The following is a 16,918-nucleotide window of genomic DNA, read 5'->3' on the forward strand; positions in this document are numbered from 1 at the left end:
TTATTTTTTGGTGAAGTAAGTGGATATTATGTTAAAAGCACATATACTGTTAAGTGCTTTCATTTTTTAGTTATTTTTCAGAGTACAGCCACACTTAAAATGTACCTAACCTGCAAGATACAGAAAGAAAAAAGTAAAAAAGTAGTAAAAGCAAAAAGTGATACATAGGATGAGCAACCAAAAAAAGGGAGCATTTACCTTATTGCTATATTGACTTTACCATGAGTTGTGCCATTTTCCTATGCTTGAAATGTAATATCGCTGTAAGGTAAATGTTTCTTTTTCAAGATAGCCCAAAGCAGCACATTAATATTTTATTTTATGCCAAACTGTTATTTGATATAACACACAGACACCAGACACCATACACACACACGTATGTGACTCCTTTAGCATTTTGTTGAAGCTGTAACAGTGTTAATCTGTGGTCAAGGACAGTGGCACACAGCTGTATGCATGTTACACATGGTGCATGCCATTGGCAGGGAACCCAAGGCTCAGGCTGCTGGAAGGTGCAGCTGGGCAAAGTGCCAGCAGGGAGCCCTGGCACAGAAGCCAGGCCTACAGCAGCAGAACGAAGGAGCAGTGTTGGCTGCCTCACTGCCCACTCGGATTTGGCCCTGCAGCCCGTCATGACAGGGAGGCGGACGATCGGACCAATACTGAGTGAGTGCCATTGCAACCTGGTGCATGGGGGTCGCAGTGCCACTGAGGTTTGGCCCGTGGCTTCTCTATCATGACAGGCGGACCTCAGGGCCAAAACTGAGTGGGCAGTGGAGCAACCAGCACTGCTCCTCCTTCACCACAGCCAGGGGGCTGGCTCCTGCATCAGGGCTCCCCCGCCAGAGGCCTGCTTAGCTTTGTCCTACTTCCAGCGGCTGTGTCCCCTCTGCTCTGCCCGCAGGACTCACTAGCGACAGCCTCAAGACCTGCTAGTACAGGGAGATGTGGGGAGTGCCCACATAGGGGAGCTGGCCATGAGAAAGGTGGTGGGGAGGCCTGAATGAGGCAGCCACAAAGGGGTTTGGTTTTATGAACTATGTGAAAAATTTCTGTGTGCACCTCTGAAGAAGGAACTAATTGGAAAAGTCAAAGGACAATGGTTAACTTCCATGGTGGGGTGCGGCACATTTATACCTGTCTGCTACCCTTAGGAATCAAACGTTTTTAGAACTTGAGAAGCTGTGCCTGTCCCACACAAATGAGAATCCTGCACAAATGGTATCTTCAGAGAATAATTATTTTTGAACTTCCATTTGAAAGATATTGTATTAGCCATTTAGCATCTCGGGTTTTTAATTAATCTTAAAAACAAGACTGTTTCAATAACATCTGACATCCATTATCAAGTAGTTAAAGAAGCTCTAATGCAATTAAATGTAGTTGAACATATTCAAAGACCTTTACCAAGCTCAGCTGAGTAAACTGGAAAAGGCAAAACTAGTTTCAACTCAGGATGGAGCCATATGGCAACTAGATTCAATCTGAACAACAAGACACAAAGGTAAGCCAGGCAAAAAAACAATTTCTAACCTTCCGTACCTGTTCTTCAAGATGTGTTGCACATCTTGAAGTCGTATCTGTCCAGCAGGCCTGCTGGTTTGCAATCCTAAACCTCAACCCCCCCTCCAGTAGAATAAACCTTTCTTACAGAATAAATTCAATTTCTTGGGGTCCTTTGCTATAGGTGTTGCACCTTGATGACCCTGCCTTTCTCTTCCAATGGCAGCAGATACTACCAGGGAGCTGGATGCGGAGGGGTAAGATGAGTGTACAAGAACTCATAGCTATGGGCAGGCACAAAGTATTTCCGCTCAGCTCTTTTTAATGTGGGGGGAAGGGAAGCAGAAGTCTGCCACAGGGCTTTAACAGGGTCCATAATGGCCTCATTAAGAGGCAGGGCTACTTTTGATGGGCCTGCCACCACTAAAACGTCAACCAGACTATGGGAGGACTCCTTCACTACCTCTTGGTGAGCCCTATAGTCATCCTGGGGAGGTGACATGCCCACTCCTGACACGGCCTCATCAGGGGAGGAGGAGGCCAGCACCAGCTGAGGACACTCTTCCTCCCTTTCCACATCAGAGGGTCCTGCAGAACCAGTTCCTGAAACCCAGCACTGGGTTCAGTACCCAAGTCTGGACTGGATGTTGCCCAATGGGGCGGTGGTGCTCTTCTTTCGGAGGCCACCAAATAGCAGCATCTTGAATAGGATCCCTTAATTGAGGGAAACCCCCACAGGTTCCAAAAGGTACCAAATCAGTGCCAAATCTGACCAGCTCAGCTTGGAGGAAGGTCTCAACACCGCCTCCATGAGTAAAAATTTCAGCCTGGCCTCCTGGTCCTTCTTCGTGCGAGACTTAAAGTCCCTGCAGATCTGGCAGCAGTCCCTGATGTGAGCCTCTCCCCAGCACTTCAGGCAACTAGCGTATGAGTCACTTGGAGATATAGCATTGTTGCAGGAGGCACAGGGCTTGAAGCCCAGTGACCAGACATGCCTCAGCACCAGGTAACGGACCAAACTCCGCTAACTAACTGACCCTGACACAAACTACACTAAATTGACTAAAAACTGACTATTTACAACTATATACAATTATAGGAAAAGGAAGACCACTGAGAAAGCTTGCTGAAGCAAGAATAATTCCAGCGACTGTCATGGGCAGTAAAAAGGATCTGAGGGGGCACAAGGTCGGCTGGGCGCTTAATACAAACACTATGTGTGCACAGCACCAGAGGACACTTGAGCTGCCTCAATGGGTACCACTGAGGGGAAAAATCTCTGGTGACTGTGCTCAGGGTGCGCAAACACCTACAGTGGAATGCACACGTACAATCACTCGAAGAACACCACACGTTTCTAAGTAAAAAACCAGAAACATAGCCAAAGGGCACTTAAAATCATTTATTCTTTCAAAACACAAGAGAGATGACAATAGTGGTAGAAAAAAAAATCAGATATTTTGGATTAAACAAAGCTTTTTCCAAAAGCTTAGCATTATTTTTCTGCATAGACGTAGACAGTTTCTAAATAATATGTTGCCTGATAGAGACTATAGTAGACTAATCATTAGTATACTGACAGAAAATACGTTCAGCTGTGGCTATCTGAACCCTGAATTATCTATTATGTATTCACTATGTACCCTTCCTGACTTTCAGATAACTAAAATGATATTGTATAAAGAAAACTTGCTCCACTTGTGCGTTTCTGAAGAAAGATATATTGTGTTTTGTAAAATTATGAGGGATTGTTAGAGGAGGTATCTGGAAGGATACTGATGGGCAACAGTGGTGATTGTCGAACAAACAAACTCTCATTGTGTCAGTGATAGTGTGATTTTTAGAAGTTTCTACATGCACCTCGAGATTGAAAAGGTGCAGTTTTTTAAATAGGAGAAATAAATATTCTAGACATCAGAATGAACACATTTATTTATGAAATCTCTACTGACCAGAGGGCTCAAGCCACATTTCCAAGATGTTAAGGCACCTAAAGATGCAGGTTCTCAGTGAAACTTTCAAAAGCACCTATGCTGGTGAGGCACCTCACCTACTCACACGTTTTTGAAAATTCTACCAGGTGCTTACCTGCATCTTTAGGCACCTAAATACCTTTGAAAATGTGGTCTAAATGCCATATAGAATAATACAACCGTATGAATATACATCGAACAACTCTATGTTCGGCACAAGAAAGTTAATGCAACATTAGGGACACATTTTAATAGCGCCAGTGATGGTATTCAAAGCTACAATTTGCATTCTTACAGCAACAATAACTATGCAAACATAGTTTGAAATCCTGGCCCCTGAGAAGTCAATGGGAATTTTCCCACGGACTTCACTGGGGCTAGGGATTTCACACATAGTATTGTCTTCTGAATTTACTTCTTGGGTGGAGATGGAAATCAGTTTTTAATTTCCTGATTTTTGTGCAATTAAAATCTCAACCTGATACATACATCAGGCTATGTTTCTCCACAACCCACTTCCAGTACCATCTCCTTTATATTTAAGAGGGAGAAAAGGGAAGCCAGAAGAATATTATTCAAATAAAAACCACCGACTACACTTTTATGGAAAGCTCTCACAATTATATTCAAATAAACTTGCTTGGATTATATTAATAGGCAGTAAGAATGCTACTGATCTAAATTCAGTTTAAGGGCATTAGTAGAACAAACTAACCAAGAATGCTAAGCCAGCCTCAGAAAATAAGAAATGACTAACTAGTATTCATGTTTCTAGGTTCCAACATTTCTTATATGTTCTACTTTCCCTCATTAAAAAAAAAAGTTAGCTGAAAGAGAAATGACAATACTAGTTACTGAGATTGCTGTTTAGTTATGAAGGAGTTTAAAGTAGGGGATTTCTATTCAGAGTTTATCTACATGTAGGTATATGGGAAATGAAAACTGAAATTGTGTAAAAAAAAAAGCTGTTTCTATAATGGCATCTTAAATACCACAAAAAGTTTACATTCCCAGGTACTTTCAAAATACTACATATTTTTCTTTTCAATGTTTTCTTACCTTTAAGCATAGGCTAAGATGTAAAGTACAAGCATTCTCTATTTTTAAGTAAAAATCACACACCTGATTTAGTCTAAAACAATCAAAAATTTCAGTCTAAAAGACCTACCTCCCCATGATTGAAAAAGTAGCACAATACCGTAACTAGACCTCCTAGACGGCTCCCACTGTGAAAAGAAAATGAAAAGTGAGTGCAACAGAATTTCATAATGTAATATCTTCTGAAACCCAAATTCATAAGATTTGTCCACACCCCAGAATATTTAATCTTTCACTTTTAAACATAGTGACAGACTTTTAAAAAAAATTATATTTTTTTTTTTTTTGAGGGGAGGAGGTAGAAGAGAATTACAATGTAAACCAGTTAAGAGCCTAGATAGGCAAACCAATATTAGTTTTGGAACAGTCCACCCTTGTATTGCATCTCTTCCCTGCAGAACTCCTCTGAATTTTCCTTACCTTTAATACACATCCAGTGGAATAATCTGGTTACCTAGCTCTGCTGCAGGCTTTCCTCTTAGACCAATATTTTTAGAGGCAGCAACTAATTATCTGTTGGTCTTTAAGGTGCCACTGGACTCCTCGTTGGTTTTTTTGCAACTAATTAGGTGTTCCTCATTTTCTGAGTGTCCAAAACTTGACATATCCAGAGCCTGATTTTCAGAAGTGCTGAGCATTTGCAACTTCAGCTGATATCAATAGGAGCTGCAGATTCTCAGCACCTTTGGGGAAAAAAAATAATCGGGTCCTAGGTGTCTCAGTTTGGGCACCCAAAAAATGGGCACTCAAAGTTGGTGGACACTTTTGCAAATTTTGGTGTGAATCTGTGCCTTGTGATGAACTGGGGCTCTCTATGTACAACTTATGAATTCTGGTTGATATTGTGAAGTTCTATTACAAAAAACTGATGTATTATGAGTACCTATATGTATATAGATCTATCACTGCTGACAGGTCCTGTAGCAGGTACACAACAGACAGATACCATGAGGAATGCTTAGGACTCAATGACTAAAGCTGTGAGTCTGTCACAGAGGTCTCGTAAGTCATGGATTCTGTGACTGTCCTGGACCTCCGTGACTTCTGGTGCGACTGACCAGCCACTGCTGGGGCAGTCTTGGGCCACCCCCCGCCCCCGCAGCGCTCCCGGGCTCCCCCCAGCACCTATGGCTCCCCCTCTCTAAAGCACCCGAGATTTAGTCATATATAGTACAAGTCATGGACAGGTCACAGGTTGTGAATTTTTGTTTATTGCCCGTGACCTGTCCATGACTTTTGCTAAAAATACCCCTGATTAAATCTTAGCCTTATCAATGACCATATTCAGGTGCAAACATCTGGGACAATGGGCGAGCTGCACCCTTAGAAAAACCATGTTAGCTGACTCCTCAGAAGAGAGAGGGGAAGGGAGAAGCAGTGCAAACTTACCAGTAGAAGAACAGGCCAGCTGACCAGGAGGGGTTTAAACATACACACACACACACACACAGGAACAAAGAGTGTGACAGGAAGAGGAAGCCTGGGGAATGAGGAAGGTTGCACAAGCTGGGTATACAAGAGGGAGAAATGCAGGCTGTTGCATATGGATAGTTTGAGGAGGGGGCTTCCTGAATGCCTGCTGCCTTCTGTACCCATATGGTTCCCCAAGGGCTCACAAAGGAAGGGTGAGCTAGTGAGGAATATTGTGGTTTCAGATGTTTGTTATTTTGCCTGATCTGTACTCTCTGGTGCTTTACATGATTAAGTAAAGAGCATAAATGTGTTAGACCCTATGCAATGTATGAGTGTGTGTTCAGTTTCACAACTGCTGCACGTTCCTGAGAGTTAAAACGTAACTAGAAGCTTCACAAATTTTGGGTAGAGTCCTTGGAGAAGGGTATGTTTAAGTAACTGGGTTATCTCAGGGGCCAGCATTCGTCCAGGGGCCTAGGGCAGATGAGCTGAGATCCATGCTTTCCATGAAAGCATAACAGACTGAGTCTATGCCCAGGAAATGTGCCAGAGGAGCCAAAGGAGGAAACAGGGCTGCACCCCACTGAGACCTTGTAAGAATCAAGAGCAACAGAGGCTTGGATTTCACTCACAACAGCCCTAGTGAGTGGCATGAGGTGGCGCTTCCTAGGATATGACACTCCTCATTTTCCCATTTGCAAAGTGAGGGATAATATTTCTCTACTTCAGAGGTATTAAGATGATAAATTCATTAATGTTTGGGAGGCACTCAGGTGGCCATGCTAATGGGCACCACAGAAAAGTTCATGAAAAAAAATAAAAGCAATGTCATATTCATTGCAGCATTTGGATGGCATGAAGTAAATGAGGCATGGGATCCACACACTGAATGTTGAGTATAAAGAGAAATCATTGCCAGCTGCCTCCTTTGCTGAGCACAGTACATCCTGTGTCTTGAATGAGATCTAATTAGATTGTCATAATGAATATACACAAGGGGCAGAATTAAGATTGCACTGACTACATGAAATCTGGTATTTTCTAACTTTTGAGTACTTGACTTCACGGCCTTCTCATCATTCTTTCACATTTTTTCTAAATGGAGTATACTACAAACAGAATTCCATGGGAGTGGAGTAATGTGAAAACCATCAGCCTATAAGCTAAATTATATCTTTCCTCAGCAATGACAGACTGCATGAAAGCCTAACTGAAAACTTGTATCAAAGGCTCAGTCAGGCCATCGTGATCATCTAGTCTGACCTCCTTTGCAGGTCACAGAACCTCACCCACCCAACTCCTGTAATAGACCCCTAACCTCTGACTGAGGTACTGAAGTCCTCAAATCATGATTTAAAGACTTCAAGTTACAGAGAATTCACCATTTACACTAGTTTAAACCTGCAAGTGACCTGTGCCCCATGCTGCAGAGGAAGGCAAAAAATCAGGGTCTCTGCCAATCTGACCCAGTGGAAAATTCCTTCCCAACCACAAATATGGCAATCAGTTAGACCCTAAAGCATGTGGGCAAGACCTACCAGTCAGACACCCAGGAAAGAATTCTCTGTAATAATTCAGAGCCCTCCCCATTTAGTGTCCCGTCTCCAGCTGTTAGGGATTTTTGCTACTGGCAGTCGCAGATGGGCCACATGCCATTGTAGGCAGTCCCATCAGACCATGCCCTCAAACTTATCAAGCTCAGTCTTGAAGCCAGTTAGGATTTTTGCCCCCACTGCTCCCCTTGGAGGACTGTTTCAGAACTTCACTCCTCTAATGGTTAGAAATCTTCACCTAATTTCGAGCCTAAACTTGCTGATGGCCAGTTTATATCCATTTGTTCTTGTGGCCACATGGGCACTTATGTTAATTAATTTCTCTCCCTCCCTGGTATTTATCCCTCTGATGTATTTAGAGAGAGCAATCATATCTCCCCTCAGCCTTCTTTTGTTTAGGCTAAACAAGCCAAGCTCTTTGACTCCTCTCATAATGTAGGTTTTCCTTTCCTTGGATCATATCTGTTCCCTTCCCTGCACCTGTTTTAGTTTGAATTCATCTTTCTTAAACATGGGAGAGAACAATTGCACACAGTATTCCAGATGAGGTCTCCAGTGCCTTATAAAATGGTACTAACACTTCTCTCTCTCTCTACTGGAAATACCTTGCCTGATGCATTCTAGGACGGCATTAACCTTTTACTCAGCCCCATCACATTGATGGCTCATAGTCATCCTGTGATCAATCAAAACACCCAGGTCTTTCTCCTCCTCTGTCACTTCCAACTGATACATCCCCAGCTTATAGCAAAAATTCTTGTTGTTAGTTCCTAAATTCATGACCTTATACTTTGCACTATTACATTTCATCTTATGTTTATTACTCCAGTTTACAAGGTCATCCAGATCTTCTTGTATGATACTCCAGTCCTCCTCTGTATTGGCAATACCTCCCAACTTTGTGTTATCCACAAATTTTATTAGCACACTCCTTGCTATTGTCAAAAATAAGACCACATTTTTAGCTTGATGCCTACCCATCAGTCATAGGTTCTGGAATACCTGTCAATTGAAATTATATTCAAAATTATTTCATAGATTTATTCATGGTTCAAAGCATGGCATTCCTTCTGAAAATTCAGACTGAAACTGTGCAAAGTGGAAAGAGTTTTCCTTTGAAGACAGATTTTAGAGTTCATAGAACATGATAAATGCTCACAGAAGATCTAAAGGACTTCAAAGTTTCATTCACAAACATGTATCCAAACAAAACACTAAAAGGTATAAAGGTCAGCACAAAGACAACAGTAGCGGTGCTGAATATCTATAAATCACATTGATACCTTCCACACTAATAGAAATTTGTGCTACAATTAATGATAGCATGTGTTTGTAAAGGCATCTGGATATATTTTGAGAAAGAATACCAGTCAAAACCTGTCAATTGTTTGATATTTTAAGTCAGAAGCTAAAAAGCAAAGACTGCATCTGAAAAACCAACAAGATTTGCAGGATTTATGATTGAAAGCAGTGTCCAACTGAGTAGATTCAAGTGGTGTAGCTCCATTGACTTCAGCGATGTTATGCTGATTTATACCAGCTGAAGGATCTGGCCCCACTTTCCTAGCTAACTGGTTGAAAATGGTGAGTAATTTTCCATCCATAATAGAAACTGCTTTATTGAGAACCTGAGTAACATGTTTACAATTTCTAAATTAGCAGAAATGGAAATTAGAATGTACACTTTACCAACACTGAAAAAATATGAGTTTATTTTGCAAATCTATTGTGGAAAAATTGTGTAATTCAGGAGATATTAATACTGATTTCTGGCTTTCCAAAGTTAACCAAACCATATGGTTTTCTGTGAAACAAGGTATACAAGCAGAAATGAAAAGAACATGTGTTGTCATTCATGATATAGAGCATGAGTAAAAGATTAAAACAATGGAAAAACTAGCAATAGCACTGAAGCAAAGAATAATCCTAGGATTTTGTGACTGAACCATGTGCACAGACATTCACATTTTATAGCATAGCCAGTAGCGATAGGATGAAGCAATGGATAGTTCTGAGGAATGTTAACGGGAAAAAGGAACTTTGCAACACACCAACTGTCTGTTGCCAGTTCAAAGCCAGAGGCCATCCAAGACCTGTTTATTGGCCTCCACAAAACTAATTTTGTGGTCACAACCTATTCTGACAGAAATGTCATCACATTTTCAGAAAATAGCACAACAACAAATAAATAAATAAAAAAATAAATAAATACACACATCCGTGATACCAGTCTCAACTGAAAGATCAAAGTTTGAATGGTCATGGAGACAGAATAACCCTCTCAATCACAAGGCAATCTGTCCCAATCAGAGTTGAAGCAAGCTGACAGGGCAGTTGGGGATCTTGTACTGTTAATGCTTTAGTTGTACCTCTTATATAGAGGACTTCAGTTTTCAGGACCATTATTTCTGTACTTTTCATTAGTGCTAAATTCTCTCTCACCAGTTAAAGGAATAATGAAAGAACATTAAAGGAAACAAGACAAACAAGAGAAAGCAGTAGAATCTGGGGATACTTAAGTCACCATATTCCAATATGGTTTTAACAAATATAAATAGGAAAATTAAGTTTTCCACAACTCTATACTGGGCAGAGAAGTAACACCCTGTATACAATATTTTAACTACATACGGTTCTCTTCATGTATGTGCAAGTTTTCAGGGAATGTGATGGGGTGTCCACCCCACACTCACCCAGAAGGGGTTAATGGAGGCCAGATGGGCCAATTAACCTATTAGGCTGAATGTTGAGAGGAAAGCCCTAAATAGGGGAAGCTCACCTCTGAGGGAACAAGCAGAGCTTTTATAAAACCAGGAAGCTGACAGCAGGAAGGAGGCAACAGGGAGGTAGTCTGCAGTCACTCCCTGGGAGAAGGGAGGTGGGTTTGGGGACTAGAGAGACAAGTAGCCCATGGTTGTTCCCTGGGAGAAGGGTGTCAAGAAGCTAGCAAACCCAGAAGAGTGGGGAGAGCCAGGAGGTAAGGATGCAGCCCAAAGAGTAAACAGCATGGTTGGGGACTGAGCAGACCTTGGCTGTGTGTTGTAGGGACCCTCGGCTGGAACCTGGTGCAGAGGGCATGCCTGGGTTCCCTTACCCACTACTGGGGAAGTGGCACTGGTGGGGCAGCGAACTGGAAGATTCCCTCAGTCATTGTGGGAGTGACAGAGACTATGAAGGATTATATCCCGGAAGGGAGAGAAAAACACTGAGTGAGCTGGCAGGAGGGCCAAGTCATGAAGAGGATACCGTGGTTCCAGGAGCGAGAGAGGAGCTACAGACCAGAGAGAGCGAGAGATGGAGTGACAGCGTGAGACTGTAGGAAGGGTCATTGACCTCATGAGCTAATTCACTGAGGGGCTAGGATAAGGCCATTCAAGATTATTAGCGAGTGGAGCTTGTCACAGGGAAAGATGGTTAATGAAATCATGACACTCTTCTCCAGTGGGCTCCTCTACATTAAAATACAAAAGAATACACATACAAAAGAATAGTAAATCTCTGTCCATCTCTGTCTCTCACACACACGCCTCCTCCCTACCTCTTGGGAAAAAGGAGGATGCTGTCTATCTGTGATATAAGCCTCTGCCTAGTAGGTGTGACAAATGGGGGGCTGCTTCTGAGTGAGAGAATAAACTCAATTTTTGCCCTCCATATCAGAGATTCCCAGTTTCTCCAAGGCACTGTCTTGCAACTCTACCCTTTCTTTCACAGCAGCCTGGCAGTTACAAGGAGCATGTCCACATCACTCGACATGACTTTTCCAATCCCCATTTTGCATCTTTTTCACCAAAGATGAGAAAGCACCTGCCTTTCCTCATTGTTCTGCCAAGGATAAGTAGCAGAGTGAAACTGACATGATTATCAATGCTAGTGCTTCACATAAGGTTTTGATTAGGTTTCACTTAGTAGAACTATGAGCAGTAGCAGAAGTATGGTGGCTGCAGATGCATGATAAAGTATATATTCAGTCAGTTAATATTTCCAAAGTTATCTTTGCAACCAGAAGGCCTAGACATTATTTTTAGTGAAATCTTTACACAATTCTGGGAAAGGGGTGGCAGTGATCTTCTTCTTCATTCAGAAAAGCCTTCTATTAACCAGCAGTGAATAGGTGAGAAAATTTTTCAATCCCATCAACATTAGCCTGATATATCCTAACACCTGGGTGTACTTGCTGTTATAATGTGAAGTTTAAGTAAATAAAGACAAATCAATAAAATACAAAAAGACTACAACCAAAATATTAAAGGCTGTCTGAAAATGTATTTTTCTTTTAAACTTGATAATGGAATGTCCAAACACAAAATGGCATTTGAGCTACTTAAATATGCTTTTTCTACAATATTTTTAACGTTCACCCATCACTTTCTTCTCATGTGACACCTGCGTGTGCTCATCAGATTTTGTCATATCCACAACTGAATATTGCTAGAACATGCATACTACTGAAAAAAAAACCTTCTCCCTCCCCCCCGGCCCACCACCACCACTTTCCTATGCTTAATATTCTATTCCTACAAGAAAAACATTAGAAAAATTTAAGGGGAAGGTTACAAACTAGCTTTTAAATATTTTGACAAATATCTGATACCTTATTTTAAATCCCATAAAACTGGGATAGAAAGTGCAATATTAGTTTTGAGTTCTAAGTTGAACTGATGAATTACCAATTTGAAAGGGAAAGCAAAAAATGTGGAAGGCCACAGTTTTTCTGAGTACTTATCTAAAAGTAAGCCACCAGATAATTTTCAAACAGGAGATTAAAGGAACAATAATAAAAAAAATTAAATTTCTCTGTTTAACACAACCAACTACATTTCAATATTAGCATTTTTGTACCAATAATTTCTTATACCTAATCTAGGATTCTGGTACCTAATTTTCACTCTTAAGGAAAAATAGCCAACATTATAATTATGGTCTTGACAAATTTGTTTTTACATTTCTTGTACACAACGTACATTTGCAATTCTTAGATGTCGCATCTTGAAAACTTGAGGCTAAGATGGAAGTTACTTTTTGTGATTAACCATTTAGAAGGGGCCTATAACTGACTGACTGACTTTTGTTGGCTCTAGAGTTTCATTTGTTCAACAGAAGAACTTAAGGGCCTGATACACTACTCCAGTTTTACATCAAAGTAACTCGATTGAAATAAAATCCAATGGTTTCAGTGGAGTAACAGCAGCACGTAATTGAAGTGAAACTGTACTCACAGTGCAACACCCAGTTCACTGATGCACCAAGAACAAGTATCTGCTACATCCCAGAGAAACTGCCCGTGTCCAACAGAACACTAATATTTCAAAGGAAAATTGCCAATGCAGAATAGTCAGAAAGGAAAGGAGTATTGTGTGTCCAAACACGAACAATGTTTCGACTAAGAGGAACACTTCCTTCTGGGTGTTGAAACAGACTCCTGATACCAATACTTTCAGTGTTACAAAGTTGAGCCGAAAAACAAAGAAATTTCTCACCCAGAATATCAAAAGTCATTGATCACTGAATTTCCTCATAAACTGACAAATATGTGAGTGTATTATATTAATATGAACAGTGAGCTACAGTAGAGTGGTAATACCTAGATCAAACTTTTTGGTGACAGAAGCCCAGGCCTCCTTCATTGAGGTCAATGTGAGTTGTTGCCAGTACCTTCAACTAGACTATGAATGGTCCCCATACTTGTTGCTTTTATGTTATAATTTTGTTACTCTATACTCCCTCTATTATTTCTCCCCAAAAAAAACCAAAGTTGCTGCAAATAAACACCATACTAACATTTGATGACTTTGCTAGCGTGGTATTGTTTGACAAAAATCATCTTCACATTAAGCCACTAGAACAAACTTAAAGACCAAACAAATCTGTTTTAAAGTAGGCGAATGTTACACCAAAACTTTAGTACTAAATCTAGTCCTGAAACAGACTGACTAAAAATAATCTGATGTGGACAAAAACAGTGTTAAGCAGCTAGATAGTACGTTCTGTTTTTCCTGGAAATATGGCAGTACTACAGCAGTGCCCTCTTGTGTTGCTGTACAGTAATAAGGTCTTCATTTTACTAGAAAATAGGGTTTACTGCTTTATAATTCAGAAATATAATTGTGTTGTGGGGCAAAAGAGAGATAGGAAGGTTTAGCTCTGGAGTAATGTTTTTTTTAAACCAGTACTATTTACAATAGTTTTGGAGTTTTTAAGTTACAAGAGTACAAAACCTGCCCAAGAATAAACAGTGGTTATTTTGAAAGCATTTTGCCCTAAACAGCTCAAAAAAATTGCTGATTTTAAAAATGAAATTTTGCAAGCTGCAAAATTAGTCTACAACATGACTTATGGCTTGGGGAATTATTGTAAAAATGGTCAGGATATTAAACATTTAAAGTGTAAATTGTGTTCAAGAACTGTAAAAGTATTTTCCTTTGTGTTTTTAGTCTGCATACTTTCTGACCAATTGTTAACTAGCTCTTAAGTTATGCAGTATACATTTTTAAAATACAAAAACTAATTATGCTGACCAAAGAATAAATCCTAGTTTATTTTTGTTACAATAAAAAGCAATAAAATAATGCAGTTTAAAAAAAAATAAATTCTGAAGAAGCAGTTAGGGGTTAAAAAAAAAAAATCAGAGAAATACTCAAAGATCCTGCAGCCACCAAAAACTAAGTCATGCAGAATCAATGAGTTCCGGGTACAACTCTGTGTGGAGGATTAAACAAATCAACAGGGTGCTGAAACAGTCACAAAAATAAATCTCCTACAGAACTACGCAATGCTGCATCTAAGATGTAACCTTTCCGTTATATTAATACTAAAAATGTCAAGATCAAAAAAACACACATTTAACAAAGAAACAAAGGTGCTGCCTTCAGGAACAAATTAAAAATAAGAACTATGGAAAGTAAAGATAAATATAGCTTAAGGAATATACTGAAGGTAAACAATCCATGATATAATACTACAGTGTAAGTACCAACTCTTAATTGCATTATGCATGCTGTAGCATTATATATATGCCTAAAGGGAGCACTAGCTTACCACATGGGAAGACAGTTTAGAATACTGAAGTACAGAATAGTATTGAACTGCCAGTAAGCATAATCTTTTCCTGGAAAAAGTTATTACAGGGTTTGTTTGGGAAGAGGGTTGGGAGTGTTTCTTGGAGGAGGAGAAGGAAGGTTATACTTAAGACTTTGCTAACTTGGCGGTTTGATGATGATAATGCCATACTACTACGCACAAGTTGCAGAAGAGGGACAGCACACACATGCACATATAAAAGGATAGGAACTATACACACTGTGGATCTCTTGATCAAATACTGGGCTAGTGTTGAAGGAGCAGAGGCACAAAATTAATTTTTTTCTGACTTAAAAATAGGCCCTTCAGCTGGAAGCTGCATACTACAGGCTTCTGAAACCTAGAAATTTTAGTTTTATTATTTAATTAAGTAAGTCATATTTATGAGTGTTCTGTACTGAAATAACTAAGACCTGATTAGGTAAGTTTCAGTTGGCCACTTGCTGGTTGCAATGAAGGGACTGCTATTTTGACTTCCTAGCTACAATACACTGAAGTACAGAGACATTTAATTAAAGAAAAATTATTTATAATTAATTATTCAAGGTAGTGGGAAGAACAAGAAAATAAGCTATAGTTTAGAGGTAGCGGAGGGAGTAGGGCAAACAGTGGTAGCTCCCTGAGGTACAACACAAGGCCTAAATTTTCTGTTCTTCACCACTTTGGCTAGAGGTGTAGAAGGACTGAAACCCCTACAAATTGCACAGGCACTAGAGTAGGTACTTTTCATTATCCAAAAGCAACTTTTCGGTCAGTTGAAAGAGCAGCAAAGATAGAGAGCCGAGATCTCACTGCTGGGGCAGCGGGAACAAAATCAACAGGTTCCTTCCAGGTTCTTCGTGTTCTGGGGCACCCTACAAACAGAATCATTTGCATCCTACAACCAGAAGGTTCCTGCGAACTATTACATTAAGAGAAGTTAGCATGGGAGGAAAATTGATAAGCTTCTTCTGGTGGTTAAGAGAGCTTCTGCTCTCATTTCCTCTATCACTGATTAGCCAAAACTGCCAACCTGATTTTATGCTGTATAGTTGTAGCCATGCGCAGTCCCAGGATATTAGAGCGACAAGGTGGGTGAGGTAATATCTTTTACTGAACCAACTTCTGTTGGTGAGCAAGACAAGCTTTCATGCCACACAGACCTGAAGAAGAGCTTTATGTGGCATGAAAGCTTGTCTCTCTCACCAACAGAAGTTGGTGTAATAAAAGATATTACCTCACCCAACCTAATTCTAATCACTTCAAAATGGTCATGCTGCCCTTTGATTTTTATGTCTCACTCAGATGTCTAGGCCCCCTCAATTTCTAAGTAGTCAATAATTATAGCCATACTAGATTACCAATTGTTTATCTAGCCCATTGTCAGAGACAGGATACTGGACAACAACAAATGGTTCAAGGGAAAAAACAAGAAACCCCTAATGGACATTCATGGAATCATTTGCTATAGGGAAGTTTTTTTCATAATCCCTAGCAGCTACTGGTTGGCTTATGCCTTGAATAAGGAAATTAAACCCTAGTTTCATCTTTACCTTTCATTTTTTTATATGTATGTGTAAATGTATATATGAGAGTATAAATGCTCTCATACTCAATAAAAATGTCTAATCCTACCAAGTTATTAGCTTCCATATCTTGTAGCAATTAATTCAATTGGTTGGTTGATTAGGGAAAGGGGGAGGTTTTAAAAAATCCTTTCATCAGTTTTAAGTCTGTTGCTTTTTTATTTCATTGGATGATCTCCTATTCTTATATTATGGGAGAGGGAAAATAGGAGCACCCTATTTTCTCTCTGGCATTATTTTTACACTAATGATATACCACCTTCCTTTACAGATGACAATGGAAAATCCGGAGGATCAGCTTTTTGAAGCTCAAAAGCAGCACTGGGTCCAATAAAAGATATTACCTACCCTATCTTGTGTCTCAATAGAAAACACTTCAGAAATCTAAACTTCTATACAACTTGAACTGCAGGTGGCTTGTATTTAAATTAAACTATTTAATTTCACTACTAAATCTCTAATTTGAGAATTTACATCCATCACAGTCCAACTCAGGAGACAAAATACTGAGAACTTCAAAGACAATAATGAGCTTTGAGTGACATTAAAATAAAATGTGGATTTCACTTTAAACTGCCTGCAGTATCCTCAACCTGACAGGCCTCCCTTGTACATAAAGGTTATCTGTTGTCTCAGAACATGCTGCATTCATCCATTAGAATATCAAACATACACACACAAAAAATCAGATGAACCCTCTGTAGCACAGGAGATACAATATCACCCCTGAAATTTG

The 16,918-nt window shown here is 40.0% G+C and overlaps 1 protein-coding gene across 1 annotated transcript in view; it reads right to left on the reverse strand.

Moving 5' to 3' along the window:
* LOC113409498 (probable C-mannosyltransferase DPY19L1) overlaps positions 1-16,918 on the reverse strand; it is a 102,130-nt gene that overhangs the window by 68,953 nt on the left and 16,259 nt on the right. The window contains exon 8 of the mRNA XM_026663487.2: positions 4,645-4,702. Coding sequence (XP_026519272.1) covers positions 4,645-4,702 — 58 coding nt within the window. The remainder of the gene's footprint in view (positions 1-4,644; positions 4,703-16,918) is intronic.

The sequence above is a fragment of the Terrapene carolina genome, unplaced genomic scaffold (assembly GCF_002925995.2).
Source record: "Terrapene carolina triunguis isolate 2854851 unplaced genomic scaffold, T_m_triunguis-2.0 Scaffold33715, whole genome shotgun sequence".
In the NCBI taxonomy this organism is placed as follows: Eukaryota; Metazoa; Chordata; order Testudines; family Emydidae; genus Terrapene; species Terrapene triunguis.